We start from the raw sequence: 19,986 nt of genomic DNA, 5'->3' as shown, positions 1-19,986 counted from the left end.
GGTAGACCGTGCAAAGCCGGGCAACGCATCTAGTTGGAATAATAAAATTCGTTTGGACAATAAAGATGTGCACATCACGGTAAGTAAAAAATAATCGATTTGGTTATTTCTCATTTCACTTTAAAGCGAAATTTTTATTAATTTAGTTTCGGGAACGAAAACGTCCCCGTATGCATTACGCACACACACACAACGAAAGAGAGAGAGAAATATTGCTACAGTTTTTTTAAAGACCTGAAAATACTCCTTGACATTTTTGGGAGGAGCGGAGGAGCAAATTTGTATGAAGAAAGACCGGGGAAAAGGGAAAGATAGTACCAATTTCTAAAAAAAAAAAAAAAAAAAAGGAAGAGTTGGAATATGCCAGGCCAAAATTCCAATCGCTTTTCTACACCATCTTTCATGAAGCTACCTTTTAATTTTCAAGGCGTTTTTTAAATCTTCAATGCAATAAATTCGCTCGTAGGTGCGTTAAAAAAAATCTCTGTTATGTATACGCTACTGAAAAAGTCCGAAATGTGGTAAATTCCTCCATAGCCGGTGAATATCAACATTCACATACCAAATACTTTGGTGAAAGACCGAATGTTTTCAGTGAATCACCGGCGAAAGTTCGCTTTTTACGGTAACACACATATATATACAGGGTGTTCCGTTTTAACTTTCAAAAGGTCTTTATTTTCGCAACCGTTAGTCCTAGATGTATACTTCCAATTGCAAAAATGTTCAAAATCAGATGCAGAGTTGAGATATTGAAAGTTGGAAGCAAAAATAAAAATGGGTCAAAAAATACGAAATTTAACTTTTTATACGGGCCCTAGGTCCCCTAACTAATATTTAGAGGAATAATCTCCATTGAAAATTATTACTAACACAAAAAAATTGACATTTGTGCCACCAAAACTGAAGGAGATACTCCAGTTTAAAGTTTTAAGGGACCATACAGAAGGTGAGACTGGAACTTATCGTTCTTTCAGAAGAATGACAGGTCTATTCAGTAAATTACCGCCCATTAGCCAAGCTAATGGGCGGTAATTTGCTGAATATACCTTGCCTCGCGTTCAATCTTCGAGTTGAACCGAACCATTGCTTCGGTCTCTCGTCTGGTCTGCTAATTCTATATTAGCTAGCAGTTTGTTTCGCACTCTTGGCTTCCTTAAGAGGTTTTCCATCTTCAGCTTAGTCACTTTCCTATGCCGGGCTGACGAGTGCTAATAAGCACGAAACTGCAGTCCTCGGCTGGAAATGACTGAACTGGTTGTGTATTTCACGAATGACAGGTCGTCAAAGTGAGAAAAACAAGGTATTTATATTTTTCATTGCTATTCAAAAACAAATGCAAATGTTATGCCGTGATACGCGAAAACACACTACAAAACCTCGAATATTTTGAAAAATCACACTCTATGCACACATGTAATTTTAAACACTTATTAACCACTTTATTTTCCCCCAAAAGGTGTTATTGATTTCAAGTATAAAGTGGTGTAAGTCACAAAACGCTGCGTTTCATTGCTCGGTGAATATTGGTCGTAGTAATGTCAAACCTTTTCTGTTAGAATGATTTTTCAATAGAGAAAATGTCTCTAAACTTTAGTTAGGGAACCTGGGGACCAGGGGCGTAGCTAAGGGGGGGGGTTTTGGGGACAACCCCCCCCCCGAAACGTTAGTCTCAAAAAAAAAAAGAGAAAAAGAAGAGAAGAGAAAGAAAAAAAAAGAAAAGGAAAAAATTCCAAGCGATCATATGTATATATATATTATACATATATATATATATATATATATATATATATATATATATATATATATATATATATATATATATATATATATATATATGTATGTAAAAGAAGTAACCCCCCCCCCCCCCGAAAGTCGGGTCTAGCTACGCCACTGCTGGGGACCGTATTAAAAAGTTAAATTTTGTATTTTTTGACTCATTTTTAATTTTGCTTCAAACTTTCAATATCTTAACTCTGCATCCGATTTTGAACATTTTTGCAATTAAAAGTATACATCTAGGACTAACGGTTGCGAAAATAAAGGTCTTGCAGGTTAAAACGGAACACCTTGTATATTTCACTAAATGTAGCAGACAATATTTCACGAGAATGTGCTCTGTAATTATTGCCGCAACTATTTTTAAAATCGTCAGTGGAGTGGAGAAAATTAACACTTTCTCGCCCTAATCCAGAACTAGGCAAATTTAGTCACTTGCAACACTCGGCCTTAGAAGCTGCCGGCGGAGTTCCGTATTAACCCCTCTCAGCCCGGAGCCATTCATTCTCGCGTTCTGCAAGGCAAGAGATTCTAATTATAATCCTTTTCATGCGCCCTTGCCCACCGCACGACCGTGGCCATAGTTCCTCTACTCTAAGGCCCCAATAGTGGAGGAGCCGAAGCATCCGCCATTTTGGAGCAAACTTGATGCAGTGCTTAGTAGCGATAGCATTGCTGCTGATACATAAAAAGTAGTCTAAAACTTTGTACTGCATAGTGAATAAAAAATATGACAACGTATATAAAGTACAAATTGAGAATGGAAAAAGGTTAAAAAACCAGCAAACAGCTGTTTCGGCACTCTAAAATACAAGTGCCATCATTAGTGCATTAAAAGCGAAGACAGGTTCAACCCGACTAAAACACAGTCGAGGCGAACAATGGAATGAGAGACGAGTTGTAAAAGAATTGTCTTTACAAATCGTTGTACTGATGATGGCACTTGTATTTCAGAGTGCCGAAACAGCTGTTTGCTGGTTTTTTAACCTTTTTCCATTCTCAATTTGTACTTTATATACGTTGTCATATTTTTTATTCACATTGCTGCTGATGTTTACATTTCTTTAGCATGTGTTAAATTGAGCCAAATGGGTGGTTGTTCGGACGTAAATTGTGCAAACAGCTCCAAAAAAGGATTTCAGCTCTTCAGATTTCCAGCAGATGCAGAAAGAAAAAAGAAATGGATAATTAATAGCCCGCAATGTGACCGACAGCCTGGAAACGAAGCCAACTGTTTCCAAAATTTTGCCAATGTTCACCTTCGCTCTCTGACTCTCTCGTTCCCTGTTTGGCGAGTGTTTGCCAATAAAGGTAGCCTTCCCTGTTGTACGCTTGCTCCAAAATGGCGGATGCGTAGGCCTCTCCAGTTATAGGGGCTCTACTCAACTCGAACAGAACGCTCTTACGTCAGGTCCGAGGGGGGGCTTCTCCATTTTGTGGAAAGTTGCGAAAATGGAACTTCGTTTTGTTTTAATTATGATTGTTTCGGACTGGGTATTACCTTGATCCAGTGCGGTGGTTGTTGGCTACATTGCGCATTCGTCGCTAATTACTCGGCCAGTGTTAGAGAGAAATCAGTGAACATTTTAGGACATTTTTTTAAAGTTTAACAATATAAGAAAGTTTAACAATATATTAAGCTTAGAAGCATATACGGGGTGTTCCGTTTTAACCTGCAAGACCTTTATTTTCGAAACCGTTAGTCCTAGATGTATACTTCCAATTGCAAAAATGTTCGAAATCAAATGCGGAGTTAAGATATTGAAAGTTTGAAGCGAAAATAAAAACAAGTCAAAAAATGAAAAATTATAAAACAATAATTTGAATTTTGACCTCTTGAATTCAAATTATGTTTTTCGCAATCACGAGTGTGTGTGTGTATGTAGACATGTGTGTTTATGTGTGTGTGGGAGGTATGTGTGTTTGTGTGTAGGGGCATGTGTATGTGTTTGTGTAGGCATGTGTGTTTACGTCTGTGTGCAGGTATGAGTGCGTGGGTAGTTGTGTGTATGAGTGTGTGGGTACTTGTGTGTATGAGTGTTTTTGTGTGGTGGGGAATGTGTACGTGTGTGTAGGCATATGTGTTTGTGTCTGTGTGCAGGCATGTGTGTGTGGGTAGATGTGTGTGTGTGTAGGTGTCTGTATGTATGTGTAGGTGTCTGTATGTATGTGTAGGTGTCTGTATATATGCGTGTCTGTATGTATGTGTTTGTGTATGTGTTTGTGTATGTATTTGTGTATGTGCGTGTGTATGCGCGTTTGTGTAGCATATGGATGCAACCAGGAGACGGTTTTCGCTAGAGGAGCAGCATCGTGAGGAGCCGGTCGGCGGTGATGCTGCAGAGGGTGTTGGCGGGAAAATAAAATGATAGCACATCAAAACAGTCAAGTGAGAACAATAAGCAATCGTGATTGCTCAAAAAATTTACTTTTTATACGGGCAATAGGTCCCCTAACTTATATTTAGAAAAATAATCTCCATTAAAAGATATCAATAACACAAAAAATTTGACTTTTGTGCGACTAAAACTCAAGGAGATATTCGAGTTTAATGTTTTAAGGGACCATATAGAAGATGAGATACGACCTTATCGCCCTTTCAGAAGAATGATAATCTGTCGAAGTAAAAAACAAAACAAAGAATTTGTGGTTTTCGTTCCTATACAAAAATAAATGCAAATGTTATGCCATGATACACAAAAGCATACTACAAAATTTCGAACAATTTGAAAAACTACACTTTATGCACACATATAATTTAAAACCTTTGTAGACTGCAATATTTTCCCCCAAAAGGTGTTATTGACGGCGAGTTTAAAGTGGTGTAAGTCAGAAAACGCTGCGTTTCATATCTCGGTGAATATTGGTCGTACTAATGTCAAACTTTTTGTGTTGGAATTATTTTTCAACGGAGATAATTTCCCCGAATATAAGTTGGAGGACCTACCGCCCGTATGAAAAGTTAAATTTTGTATTTTTTGACTCATTTTTATTGTCGCTTCCAACTTTCAATATCTTAAACCTGCATCTGATTTTGAACACTTTTGCAATATGCATCTAGGACTAGCGGTTGCGAAAATAGAGGTTTTTTTACAGGTTAAAACGGAACACCCTGTATATATAAGAACTTTAGTATAAGGGGAAAAAAAACGGTGCTGACACTATGAATCACTTAAACGCATATTACACTGCGCGGATATTCAGCAAGAACGGTGTCAGAAGCATTTTTTTTTTTTTTGCCGTGCATTAAAGACAATATTTCTAATAACTAAATAATAAAAAGAAAAATTAATTTGAATTTTGACCTCTTGTATCAAAATTGCTTTGTTAGTCTTGTTTCGCAATCACGAGTATGTGTGTATGTAATCGTGTGTGTTTATGTGTGTGTGTGGGGGGGGGGGGGTATGTGTATGTAGGCATGTGTGTTTGCGTCTTTGTGCAGGTATGAGTGTGTGGGTAGTTGTGTGTATGAGTGTTTGTGTGGGGGGGAATGTGTATGTGTGTGTAGGCATATGTGTTTTTATCTGTGTGCAGGCATGAGTGTGTGGGTAGGTGTGTGTGTGTGTATGTGTCTGTATGTATGTGTGTGTGTATGTGTTTGTGTGTGTGCATGTCCAGTATATGTATGTGTACATGCGTGTATGTATGCGCGTGTGTGTTGGACATGGATGCAACCTGGAGACGGCTTTCGCTATAGGAGCAGCATCGTGAGGAGCCGGTCGACGGTGATGGTGCGGAGGGTGGCGGTGGGAAAATAAAATCATAGCACGCCAAAAACAGTCAAGTGAGAACAATAAGCAATCGTGATTGCCCAAAAAATAAGTAAAATAAGTCTGTATTTACGTAAGCGTGTCGGAAGATATACTTACTAAAAATTTATTAAATGAAAAATTTAGTTTTCGTAGAATTCTTAGATACTTTCTAACTTCTATTAAGTATAATAAATACAGAGAATGGCATTTTCAAACTTACGGTCATCAAATAATGACGTCACTCCAATTTAAATTTCGTTTCATCAATTTACTTGTTACTCTTCGAAATTAACTTTTGTAATGCTGACAACGACTGAACTTCACTGCATAATACATTTACCTTATATAACACAAACTTTTATGTTTTCACTAACAAGTGATCATCGGTCATCTCCTTCCATGAGTCATATATTGTGAAATTTAACTGAAGTCAATGCAATATTTGTGTTATTTGAAAATTATATTTCCTACTATTTATATTTCCATCTATTTCCACTTTCTTCTTTCTTCATTCCCCTGATCTGTGTCATTTCAGGGGAATGAAGAAAGAAGAAAGTGGTCAACTGTGATCGCTACCTACTGGAGTTTAGGGTTCATCCACTGGAGTTAGGGTTACCATTTCAACTATCAAAATATCACCAAACAGGCAATTGTTTTGTTAAAATGTAGAAGAGAAGCAATTTTCGCCCGTTATACCTTGACGGGCGACTTTCTAGTTTATAAAATAGAAGATATTTTGATTCAAAATATATAGAATGGAAAGAACCAACTGAGATGAAATGAGAGTCCTTTCTAGTAATAAACAAATGCGATATACAAGCTTTAATACGACATCAATGGCAAAAATTTCTTACAGTAGTCCAGTTTTGATCTGCATTCAAGTCTTAAAATTACGGTTGGACAAATAATAATTTGACCTTTTATTTATAATTGCAAAATACGCGTAAAAATATGTACTGCATTTTTGGGCCAATGGTTCTTTAAGTGTCTGTCAAAAGTAAAGTTCAGAAACATTCCCAATCTGCTGCTCATGAAAACTCTGCGTCTTTGTAAATGATAAATTCGTCTTCGGGAAAACCACAAAATAGAAAATTTCTCCAGATCTCTTAACTTTGGTGAGTGTGGCATCCCTCGACTTAAGTGAAGATAGAATTTTTCGAAAAGTACTAAAATGTTTGAATATAGTTTTAATTTGGAGTGTTTTATACTTCCCTCATATCCACCGCAGAGAAGTCTCTCAGACCACTTGCGCGTCACACGGCATTGCGGAGTGCTACATAACTTTCTTGTCACCGCAAAACACGTGCTAACATATTTATTGCAATTCTCTGCTAATGAAAGCCCAGGTTTAAGAAGTTTCATTGGCAGAAAATTGCAGTGAATTCAAAATTGCAAATCTGCAATTCTTCGATCTAGTTTTGGTTTCGTACTGAAGATTATTCTTTGTCTTTGCCGATGGCCTAACGCAATGGATTAAATTGCTTTCTGCCGCATGTTACAACATTAGCAACAAACCTGAGATTTATCAATGTCTGGTAAGTAATTCATATTTACGAAAAATCTCAGTGTGTCTTCATAAGCGGTAAACTTGTGTCCTAACCACCACAAAATTGAAAACTTTTCCTAGAGCTCCGAACCTTTTTGTGTGCTTCTTTGTAAGTGCAATAGAAACATTTATTTCAATGGGGTCGTTTCCAAAATTTTAAAAGTATTTTTTCTGAAAGAGCATGCTTATATAAAAACATCGGATCTTACCATTTTTAAAATTATTTGACTAAGTTTAATATTTTAAAAAAAATTATTTTAATCGGTGCGTTTTCATTGTTTACATTTCTGCCGATGACATCACAAATGATGAAATACCATTCAGTGTTGCCATTCAGAAGAGCGCAATATTTAATTCGTATCTTTAATCACGTGTACTGGCAACGATAGGATTGATAGCAAGCGTAGAGCGCAATGTTTGATTCGCTTCTTGATTATCATAACGTGGAAATGCGGTAAACATATGCGCCATAGTGCATCATTTGTGACGTCATAAAGACCATGCCTTGTTTGAAAAAAAAAAAAAAACGGAAATTTTAAAAAATTAATTAAAATATAACTGTTGGGAAAATGAAAGTATTTTCCTGGTCCATGTTATTTGTTTTGCTAATTCTATCAATTTCAGTGACTTAAAGTAGTACTTTCGACTGAAGGAAACAACCCCACTCTGTGCCAATGAAACTTAAGGGGTCCGGGACACATTTTGAAATTTTTTTTTATTATATACTTTAGAGTTTTGAAATTTTTTGCACTGATTCACCATTTATTTAATAAACAAAACCATAACATAAATATAAAAAAAAATTAATTTAAATGTAATTAGTTTTTTTAATGAGGTTGCTTTAAATTGCTATAACTCAAAATATTCTTAATCAATTTTCAATTTTTTTTAAATAAATTACGCACAAATATCTAAGATTTAATTTTTATTCGGCGATTTGAAAAATATTGATTCAATAAAAAATATCTGAAGAAAAATTTCGAAAAATTGGAAGATACTTTTTTTAAAAAAATCATAATTTTTGCTGTAAACGTTTTTTTCCAAATTCGCCGAATAAAAATAAAAGTAAACTGTTTGAAAAAGATATGCTCCTAGTTTTATTACTTTATCTTTATCGGTTCCTGACTTATAAGAGTTTGAATGCAAGAAATCGGGAAAAATTGCAATATGGAGAAAAACGCGTTTAAAGTTTTAAAGTTAAGTACACATTATTTAGGTGCATTCAACAAAAATAATTATATCTTTCGTTCTATTTAAGATAGAAACAAGATTCAAGCGTCCTCATAAGCAGAAAAAAACGGGGTAATTTTTCACATGATAAAAAAAAAAAAAAAAAAAAAAAAAAAAAATGCAAAATATGACGATTTTTGTGTCCCGGACCCCCTTAAGGTTTATCAATCTCCGTTACGGGACAGGTTCAGAAATATTCTCAATCTGTTGCTCATGAAAACTTTATGTGTCTTTTTAAGTAGTAAACTCGTCTGAAATCTTCGAGCCACCACAAAATCGAAAACTATTCCCGGAACTCCGAACTTTGAAATGTAGTGTGATTTCCCTCGACTTAAGTGAAGAAAGAATCTTGCGGAAAGAACAAAAATATTCGAATTTAGTTCGAATCAGTGGCGTGTTTTATTCCTCCCTCGCAGAGAAATGCGCATCCATCCGCAGCGAGATCAAGACGGATAATGCAAATTCAAATCGCAGAGAAATCTCGAGGAGCACTTGCGTGGAACGTTGCATCACACGGCGCTGTGAACCACCTCCCTCCCACTTTATACGCCTCTAAATCGATACACGCAAGTTTCCCGATTTAGAAAAGAGATTTGCCACGTGTTCCTCTTGTCCCTTCCATTTTGCATCTTTGTTCCATTTCGATTGTTTCGAATAGCGACGCGCCACTCTGAGCCGCTTAGAATGTTTTTTTACTAATCTATTCTAAGGCAAACGATGGATAAAAAGGCTGCTGTTCGTATCTGCATGGATGGTCGAAAACAAGCACTTGCACTTTTCCCACGAGTTGGTTCAAATATTTTTGCATTTTTTGGGGGTTTTATCTTGTCAGGCGGAATATCGAGTTTTGGAATGTCATATTTTACGACCTATGAAGTACTCGTATGTGGTTTGTAGGGTAAAATAATAAAAGACGGTCTGTCATTGAAGTTTTTTTTTTGTTTTGTTTCCTCAACCCCATTTCTTTCTTTCATATTCCTCAATTTGTGTTCATACGTGTTTCAAAACGATAATACAGTCGACTCCGGCTACAACGCGATTCGACATACACCAAATGGCTATGCGGCGTACGTCAGAGAGCACATAACCTAACTTTGCCCTCGAACCTTGAGGTCCTTTTGGTTCAGTGGTGAAAGCACTGGCTTAGGATCACAAAGGTCCGTGGTTCAAATCCCGAACCGGACAATCATCGCTCCACGTCATTGTGTTGAGTTGCCGGGTCACCATTATGTGGCGTACGTATCACCATGACGTGGAGCGATGATTGTCCGGTTCGGGATTTGAACCACGGACCTTTGTGATGCTAACCCAGTGCTTTCACCACTGAACGAAAAGGACCTCAAGGTTCGAGGGCAAAGTTAGGTTATGTGCTCTCTAATGTACGCCACAGCTTTAACGCCATTTTTTCACCAGTAAAAAAATTTAGACCCAATGCAAATTCCTCACCCGCAACACGAAAATTTTCAGAAGAGAATTACGCTGTGAAAGTATCGGCTTTCTTATTGGCTACTAAAAATATTTTTTCGTGAATGGACCTTCATCCTTTTAGCACCACTGGCATCGAAGGTTCTCACACCGTACTAGTCTGAACATAGATTTGTTCATACAAATAACTTCTCCGCATTTCACGTATTTTTTTTCATTCTAAATGTGAAAGTTGATGAAATATAACGACACCTAAATGCACTGTCCCATCTAAAGTGTGTCGAGACACAAAGAAAAAGAGAAAGTTTATGACAATTAAAGAAAAACTAAAGGTTTCGATATCCTTGAACAACTAAAAAAAGCGTCTAAGGTAGCACAACAATATTAGGTGTGAGTGAATCTTCCATATGTACAATTAAAAGTCAAGATAAGGAAATCCGTAAAAGTTTACCGAGTAGTGTCTATCCGTACCATAGATGAAAATGTTATAAAAGAACTTGTGTGAAGCAACTGTATTTAAAATACATTAGAATAACGATCTGATCACGCAGCATAAATCACCATCTTCATTTATTAAAGTTACAAATATCATTACTGGATCTGCTGCACAGTATTATTATAGAACAATATTTTATTATTACTACATGCTGTACGTACCGTACTCCTTTATTTTATGTCTCCCTTTCCCATTAGTCACTGATTTTGTGCATCGTAACAGCATTTTATGTTGATTAAGACAGCCTTTTTAAAAATACAAATGAAAACTCAATTCTTTATGTAAGACTAGCTGCGTTGCCCGGATTTGCCCGGTTCACCTTGAAAATAAAAATTGTGTCAAAAGACGTATATTCAACAATCAGGTGTAAAAAATAAGTAAAAAAAAACATCATGATTTCCTTTCTAAACAATGAAGACAGATATTAAAATACTTTTAAGAAATTAAATCCAGAAAGATGGATTTAAAATGCGTAACCATGGAAACACCAAATAAAATACGATTAAGGAATTAAAACGCGAAAGAAAATGGTTCACAATTTGAATGGAATCGAGATTTCTGAAACCTGATTTAAAAAGGCTTGTAACTTTTTTTCCTTTCGAGGTAAAAGCTTATTTTTTCGACCATAGGTCGAGTTAATTCTGGGGCAAAAAAGGTTGATTTTTAAAATGGCGTCAAAAAGAAAGCTGTGGGACAACTCCTTCACTTTTTATTGATTTATTTAATGAAGAAAGTAATACCTAAATTTCAGCTAAGCCTAAAAAAATTCGAGCGAAAAACGCAACTAACTCCCGCTGTAATAAAGTTAGAGCATTGGAACAAATAGCGTAGAAAGCGGAAAATTCTACCCTTTCGAACGATATGTAATATTAATATGTGAAAGTAATTTTTCACCCCCATATTCGGGAATTTATGTGAAAATTGGGCCTAAATTTTAATAAAAAAAGAACTATTCATCGAATTGTTTTCGAACTGGTCTGCAAACCTTCTCAGAACTTAAAGGAACAAACTGTGAAAATTTCAGCAAAATCGGCCGGGTAGTTCTCGAGTTTTGCGAGTTCAAACAAACAGACGCTTTTTGGAGACTTCATTTTAAACTATGCAGAGAAATGGTAATGTATAATTAAGGAATGCTTTAAAACAGTTTGAGGTGGCGTTAACAAGTGTCTAAAATAATTAGGTATGTTTATAAAAAAATTTACATATTCCCTTTTCCACAACACAAAATTTCGACTTACGCGAGAAGTCTTGGAACGCGTAAGTCGGGATTTGACATTTTACTAAGTTCTAAAATCATCTAAGCTATAGTATTGTTCAAATGTGCACCCAAAACACTTATGCATCTATTAGATGGATTTAGAACTTAGTAGAGAGCGCTTTACATCTCTTTTTTCAAAAACTAGTGAACATGTCCCACTTGGAAAAGATGTTTCCGGGTGCCCCATCAAGACCAGATAAACTCTACACAGTTAAATTTCGCTGTTTGAGATACGTGAAAAATGCCGAAAGATTTTTCATCTGCAACCAATAGTAGTCTAGAACAGCGCTGAAGTAAACGTTCAACATCATGCTCGGTGTAAATATTTTTTTTTTTATTGGAAGCAAAACCACTCCAGACTTTTTTCGGTGAAAGCCTCTGAAGGAATTTTCTTATCAAGGTCAAGTACCTTTATAACTACATTTTATTGCTTGTATTATATGGTTCGTGTACTTTTGTGGGCCTAAAGCAGCTGGAATGTGAACAGTCAGCCATTAAAATTCGCGCACATTCTCTACTAAATATTCGGCCCCCCCCCCCCCACCATTTTCATTTCGAACATCTTACTTGAAATCATGCAAATACTGATTTTTAATTTCAGTAAGTTACCGCCCTATAGCCAGGGCTAAGGCAGAAATACATGAAAATCACCGCCAGTTCAGTCATTCCAGCCGAGGACTGCAGTATCGTGCTTATTAGCACTCATCACCATGGCATAGGAAGTGACTGAGCTGGAGGTGGAAATCCTCTTAAGGAAACCTAGAGTGCCAAACAAACTGGTAGCTAATATAGAATTAGTACTGACTAGACGAGTGACCGAAGCAATGGTTCGGTTCAACTCGTAGATTGAAGGCAAGGCATGGTATTTTCAGTGGCTACTGGGCAGTAACATACTATGTACTACAACTTTTTTACTACTACTGGTAACTACTTTTTATGTTTCGAATAAAGCTATTTTTTTCGAAAACAAGGTCTCGCGTCAGACATTTTCTCCAACATTTTTGAAAAATCGAAAAATTTAAATCTCACAGCTCTTTTTTTGGGTATCTTTTATGTATTTCAAAAATAGGATCTTCTTTTGACTACAACATGAAATATCTGCTAAAGTCAGCTGAATTTCGAAACATATCTATTTTGATTGATTCAACTGTTTTATTGCTATTTCAAACCCTTTGTCTATTGCACATATAAACAACGTAAAACAATCTTATACATGAAATCTTCTTGTATACCAAGCGGTTCATAATTAAGACACGTGGTTTCATGTCCTTGTTCTGAATGATATTATTACTGACATCTTACTTTTTATGCCCCGGGTGGAAGATGCAGGGGTAAGCATTCGAGTAAGATTGCAGTAGTGGCTTTGGGCATTATCCTAAAATAATTCAACTCTTCTGTGTTTGAAAAACACGAAAATTATTTTTACATCTGTAGACTTTTTCTAAAAGCTTAGTTTGTACTAAAATGTAAGCAATAACGTAAGTATACGAGGCAGAAATCACTTAAAAAACCTCAATCAATGAATCAATCAATAAGTATACGATTTTTTGATTTCAATGCACAAAGTTGCAGTTAAGGTATCTTTATATTTAGGTTAATAAGCAGCCAATAAAATTTAAACGTATAAATTGAGAAAAGAAGAAAAGGTGGTCTTGTAAATGCTATTCGGACAAAACTGTATACCGCCTATTCTATCAAAATTTCGACAAAGAGTTGAATAATGAACAGCAAATATAGAGAATTAACTGTAAGATTCAAATCAAACCTTAAAATCGAATTTCGACAAAAATTAGTATATGTTCTGACCACAAATTCGCAATGCTAAGGTTTTTTTTTTTTTTAAAATTTTTTAAATACTGAAGCAATTTGTTTCATTTTAGCTAGTATCTAAAAATGTTTAAGGAACTATTGTGCATTAGTAAAATCACACCTGATTCCATTTTTACTGAAGCAGTGAAAAATATACACACCCACACAAAGGAAAAGTACAAAAATTGAAACAAATTACAGAGCTCTTATTTTTTTTTTATATTTTCGTAAAAATCAACACTTTTTCTTCTTGTCCCACGTGATCTATGCAAAAAAATCTCTATTTTATCAGCTCCTGTTCAGAAAAATATCAAAATTGTTTAAGTAACTAGCATTTTCTGAATTCGGACAAGGAAAGTTGACGTCATTTCTCAATTTAGTTCGAAATATCGCTGCGCAAATGCTGAAGGCTTTGACTTCTTCATCCTCCTCCCAGTTGAATTCCAAGAATGGAAGAAACTCTCGGAATGTTTGGTTCTTGGGAAAGAATGTCTTTCGGGTAAAAAAAGAAACGTTTATTGAAATAAAATTCCAGTGCAGGAATGAAGCATACATGAGGGGCAATACACTAAGTAAACTTCGTACGTATTATTAACGTAAAGTAACAACGTCAAAAAAGCACAAATTCGCATATTACTGCTTGCTTTTTTGACGTTGGTACTTTACTGTTCAGCACAAAGGTATTTATTTATCTTCGTACGTATGTTTTTAATTATACAAGTCTTAATGCGCTCTATTACAAACCGTGCATGTTTCTTGCAATAAACATTGCGCACATGTATTTTTTAGATTTAAAGCACATTCTTTTAGTGTGTATAAATAATACGAAAATATTACTTTTGCTCAATAATATTTTTTTATATAACGAAAAACGGGTCTGATGTGCAATAAAGATTGCGTTCTGTCACAACCTCACAAAATTTTATCGATTTTGGAAAAAACGGTTTTTTTTTTCTTTACTAATAATAAAGCTGAAAGTATGTCTGTCAGGATTTCTGTCTGTCTTTGTGACGCGCATAACGCCTAGACCGTTCGGCCGATTTTCATAAAATTTGGCGCAGAATTAGTTTGTAGCATGAAAGTGTGAACCTCTAAACGATTTTTCAAAAATTCGATTTTGTTCTTTTTCTATTAAAAATTTAAGAACAAAATTTTCATAAGATGGACGAATAAGTTACGAAATTATCATAACGTGGAACCGTAACATGGGCACAAGCCAATTGGCGAGAAAATTCATCATACATTATTTGTAAATATATAGGCGAACGAAAAGACCTTTTAATTTTCTGTTACGGGCAAAGCCGTGCGGGTACCACTAGTAAGCAATAAATGTATGCGTATATCATACCGCTCATATATCAGGTGCGCCGACGGGAGGAGGGCGGTTTATAAGGAAGACTGCACCATTGAATTTTTTAGGAGGCGATTTCAGTTTTTGGTGACCGGTAAATTTAAGTCAATTGCAATAGTATTTGGCGTACCACTGCGCAGTTTTAAATAACTTTCTACGAGTCTAAAGTAATTTCAACGGAACAATATTTAATAATCGATAACTTAAGTAGTATTTTCTATGTTTCGATTCGTGCTTAGGTTTCTTTCAAGTTTACCTCACTGTATTAATATAATAGTAACACCCTTTTCAAGAGATTACTCAATACTAGCTTTCCTCGATGAATGTGTTATTTTTGGATTATTAAGTTTGAAATAAGCATTAAAAAAATCCGAGCAAACATGTTAATAATACTCCACAGAGACAAGTCATCATAGTGCAGCTCTCATTTTCAGTTTCTCCTCCTATTTACACCTGTTGGGATGTCTTTTTTCCAAGTTTATTAATTACTAGCGGTACCCGCACTGCTTTGCGCGTAGTAGAAAATTAAAAGGTCATTTTGTTCGCCTGTATATTACAAATAATGGATGATGAATTTCTCTGTAATTTGCTGTGTTAATTTGCTCGCCCATGTTTCGGTTCCACGTAAAATGTTCTTGAAATTGGAATAGAAACAGAACAAAATGTAATTTTCGAAAAATCGCTTCGAGGTATTCACCCCTATGCTAAGAACTAATTTTGTGCCAAATTTCATGAAAATCGGCCGAACGGTCTAGGCGCTATGCGTGTAACAGACATCCAGACATACAGAGATCCAGATACACAGACTTTCAAATTTATTATTAGTAAAGATTAATTGTTCATAAAGCTTTCAGATCAGATTATGCGACATGAATCTTTATATTTTTCCTTTTTTTCTACGACAAGGAGAGTAGATTGTAGTACAGAGATCCAGAAATACAGACTTTCAGCTTTATTATTAGTTAAGATTAATTGTTCATAAAGCTTTCAGATCAGATTATGCAATCAGATTATGCAACATGAATCTATATTTCTCACTACTTTCTACGACAAGGCATTTAATGCAATGAAAGATGATCATTCTCAATCACAGTAACTGTTTAAAAATTTTTAATAGGTACATGAACATTGAAGAGAAGTGTGCTATAAATGGTCTATAGAGTTTATTATTATAACGTACGCACAAAACGTTTTGCGCAAAAACGCATGTTTCTTTTCATTGAAAGATTTTCATAGAAAGAAAGGCAAAGCACTGTCAACAGAGACAAATTGACCTACCGGGAAAAGATCAGCTGCGGTAGCGTCTTCATCGCACAAAGACATAACCACATCTATTTGTTAGTTTTGGAACAAAGTTTCCAAAAACCAGCAAAGATGTCCCACTTTAGAAAGTTGCCCCGGTTAACGGTAACACATTCAACTGACAAAACTGATAAACAATTCCTTACCTGTGAAAGATACATTCAGAAGATAATCCCGATACAGTTTTCCACCATCCAGACTTCGCATCGCATGGCAGTAGCCCTCTCCTCTGGGCTTGCAAAGTTCGCGCCACACTTTGTCCAGCGCATGAGCAAAGGCATACACAGCATCCACCACGAATTGTACTTTGGATTCCTGCCTATAGCCGACACTCTCGTCCAGCCTCAAATTCGGAGAACAGATAGGCAGTTTGGAATTGTTCGAGTTCTTGGGCAACACGCACGAGAACACGCTTTCCCAGTATTCCTCGAACCACGGATTGCGCTGATTGTTCGACGGCGTAAGGCTCTTCATGTACTTGTTGAATTCTTCGATTTCCGTGGATTGCAGTTCGACCGTGATGGCGCCTTCAGCCGCCTGTTCAAGATTTTCAACAAGCTTTTCCTGCTTGCCCCACCCATCGCTGGCGACCCACGTGAAGTGAGTCTTGTTGAGCCTCTTGGCAGCTTTCAAGATGCCAGAAGCATCAGCGTCCCTGGTGAACAGGACCACACCCCTGGCATTAGGCTTCTGGAGGAGGTTCTGGTAGATGGTGTCGAAAACTTCGCTCGTGGCCGAGTGGGGGACTTTTTCGGATGCAGCTATGCATATGTTTCGGCTCCGTGCCTCCCGCTGGAAGGCGGTCATGCCAGAGTCGCCATACTGTCCTTCGGAAGAGACTAGTGACACATAGGACCAGTTGAAACGCTGCACAAGATCGACAAGGGCAACAGCTTGAAAGGTGTCTGGAGGAACGGTGCGGGCGAAGAAGTCGTACCTAAACGAGAAAGTGTATTACTTAGTGATAATATAATGAGACTTTTACGCAGCAGCATTAATTTTTCAAAGACAGAGAAAGCAGTTCATCCTTCCTGACCTCCTAAATGACGGGCATGGATACTTTGTTGCATACAGGTATTTATTCATTTCTTATGTTTATCTCAGTTTAGTCTTTGTACGCAAAATGCTTGTATTCTCAACAGCAAATGATTATCTTTTTTCCAAAATCGAAACATTAACTCAGGTTTACTTACAAGCTGCAATTTTTTAAGTTCAAATTTTATCGCTTGTTTTAAATCTAATTTATGTTGTGGACGTTTTCGTTCAGTGTGTAAAAAGAGCTTAGAGTGACTAAAAACTAAATATACAGTAAAGTCAGACAAAACAACGTAAGTAGAAGCACAAATTTACTTACGTTGTTTTGTCTGACTTTACTGTTCAGCACAAAGGTGTTTATTTATCTTAAATATACAGTGTTTATTTTTTAAATATAAATTACGTTTTTTTAAGCACATCTGTATGACAAATATCAGACTCGTATGTTAAAACCCCTTTAGTCGGAATTATAAAATACATAACCAAAAATGGTTTTATTTGGTAGACAGTGTATTATGGTAAAGCTTATCTTATGGACAAAATTTCAAGTTTGTAGGGGAAAAATCAACAGATTTATGATGCGTCCAATATTTCTGGCATACATTTTTGAAATAAGTATTTCAGATTAGAACAAAAACGATAAAACATCAAACACATCTCATTATGAAATGATCTTCCAAACAATAATGAAACACAATACAAGCATTTGAAATGATCAATAAGAAATTATTTATTTTTGAAAACATCAGAAAAAAACCTCGCATTTAGACGAGAATCCATAATTTGAAAAATGAGCCGGTCCCAAACTCCTAATGCCCATTTGTTAATGCTTTCAATCCCAAAATGAAACACTATTGCAAAGATAATAATGAGAACATAAAAAAAAAACAACTACAAGAAAAATCAAGTAATTTAACCAATTATTAAATGATTAGCAGCTGTTTAAAGTTCATGTCCAGTGTACCGGACGAAAGGTCTGAAGGGAGGAGATATGTGTCACTGACATAACATTTAAACTCAGTCATATAGTTGTACTTTAAGAGGATATTCTAGTCTAGAGGCTTGATGTTAAGGTGATTTCACAGGCGTAATAGAGAAAAAACCAGTTATTTTCACTATCCATTTTTATCAGTTTTTTATTGATCCTTTAAAAGTAAAAAAGTGCATAATAGTTGAAAGAAAAATCAAAATTGTAGTTAGGTGGAGACTGGGAAACTGGGGATTCCAAAAAAAAAGGGGGGGGGGGGTCTCCAGGTTGATCTGAAACATAAAACTAAGGTTGATTCTCATTAAACAAGGATGTAGAATTGTCTGGACGTAGCCGATTTGAAAGTAATTTTTTTTTCACAAAATAGCGTACTTTTGGATCGTGTAATTTTAAAAATCAAAAATTACACGAACCCCCACGTGGAGACAATTTGATAGTACTAAGAAAGTCTGTACCAAATTTCAAGTAAATCGGTGCATTAGAGCATGAAATATCTTGTCAACCGTATCGAAAAAAAAGTTTCGAGAAAAACGCGTTTAAAGTTTGCAGTATCATTTACGCAAAAGAATTTATTTTAACAAAATTAACTAACTCCAGAAAAAATTTGAATTTCCATAAATCCTCTTGGAAACTTATTCTTAAAAGTCTAAACTTTAAGAATATGAAGGGAAAATAAAATTGATTTTTTTTTGAATTTATTGACTGGAATACCCCCTTAAGCCTTCGCATTTACTAGCATAACCAAAATATTCTCGTTTCAGTATTTTCAAAGTTTTTAAGTTATAACGCAAGCAAAAAAATAAATACATGTATAAATAAATAAAAAAAATATAAACTAAAGAAAAAAAAATCCATACTCATAAAAACAAAGTTCAAGTATTCAATCTTATAATATCAACGTTTTTCACCACATAAATCAGTTTTGGGGTGATTAATTTGAAATGGTACTATTTTATTTCAGTCCTTTTAATTCAATTTGATTTAAGGAATAACTTAATACCTGTACCAAAAGTTGACCGATTGGTGTGAGTCGAACTTAAACGTAACAAACGTTTTCAAATTCGATTTCTTTTGGTGAGATTGTGAGTGAAGCTTCAACATGAAACGGAAGTCTAAGCTGGCCTCCTTGATACTTGAAAAAGAACCTTTTCAGTTACTGTAAAAGCACTTTTTTTCGCGGGCCTTAAATTTTGCGAAAATGATCAGTGATGAATATCAGTGATTTTGCGAGCTGAAAATTTTTCGAACTGTATGTAAAGAGTGCCTTTTAAAAAACTCCCACGAAATATTTCGCGAGGCTTCAATTTTCGTGACTACGACGGGTTTGTGAAAAGCGCGAAAATTAAAGTTTCGCCAAAAAAGTGCTTTTACAATATCTTTTCGACAACGATTCTTTTTTTAATCAGGACTTTAGGTTCATTAAATGTTCAGTTGATTTGTAAATAAAATAGTTTTAGTTACGCAATTATTGCAAAATATTTCTATCCGTACCAATTTTACATGATACATGAAATAACTTTTAAACAAATTTCTTCGCTTCTCGCTTTTGAAATTTTAGATGTGAAAATTTCTCGTAGTGGTTTCAGCCCGTGGTTCCAGTGGTCACAGGAATTTTGAAAGGTCGCTTGATTGCATGCACTCAACTACTACACAACTTTCCAACTACTACACAAGAAGAGCTTAGTTATCCATAAGAACATTTTGCATTTAGTATAATATTAGTTAACGCATTTACAAAAATAGAAAAAAAATATTTAAAAAAATCATAAAAATTTTTTGAATTGGACAACTTGGTGAAATAAAAAAGTAACTATTTCTTTTAATTTATTTATCAGTTCTGGTTATAAACTCGTGGTGTGCACCCCGTCCGTTGGAGGGTGCCATTACAATCGCACTTTTAACCGAAAATCGATCCATATTGAAAATCCATTGAAATAATTCTACCACGTGCGCATGAGTTCTTTTTCCAAATTGTCGTCACTCAAAATGGAGCTCTTTATGTAAGAGATTTGACA

At 35.5% G+C, this 19,986-nt stretch overlaps 1 protein-coding gene across 1 annotated transcript in view; it reads right to left on the bottom strand.

The window, feature by feature from the left end:
* Window positions 1-19,986, bottom strand: part of LOC129220528 (metabotropic glutamate receptor-like) — a 133,841-nt gene that overhangs the window by 110,082 nt on the left and 3,773 nt on the right. Inside the window, exon 2 of the mRNA XM_054854959.1 lies at window positions 16,095-16,885. Within this exon, the coding sequence (XP_054710934.1) occupies window positions 16,095-16,885 (791 nt within the window). The remainder of the gene's footprint in view (window positions 1-16,094; window positions 16,886-19,986) is intronic.

The sequence above is a fragment of the Uloborus diversus genome, chromosome 1 (assembly GCF_026930045.1).
Source record: "Uloborus diversus isolate 005 chromosome 1, Udiv.v.3.1, whole genome shotgun sequence".
NCBI classification, from domain to species: domain Eukaryota; kingdom Metazoa; phylum Arthropoda; class Arachnida; order Araneae; family Uloboridae; genus Uloborus; species Uloborus diversus.
This window is presented reverse-complemented; position numbering and strand designations above follow the sequence as displayed.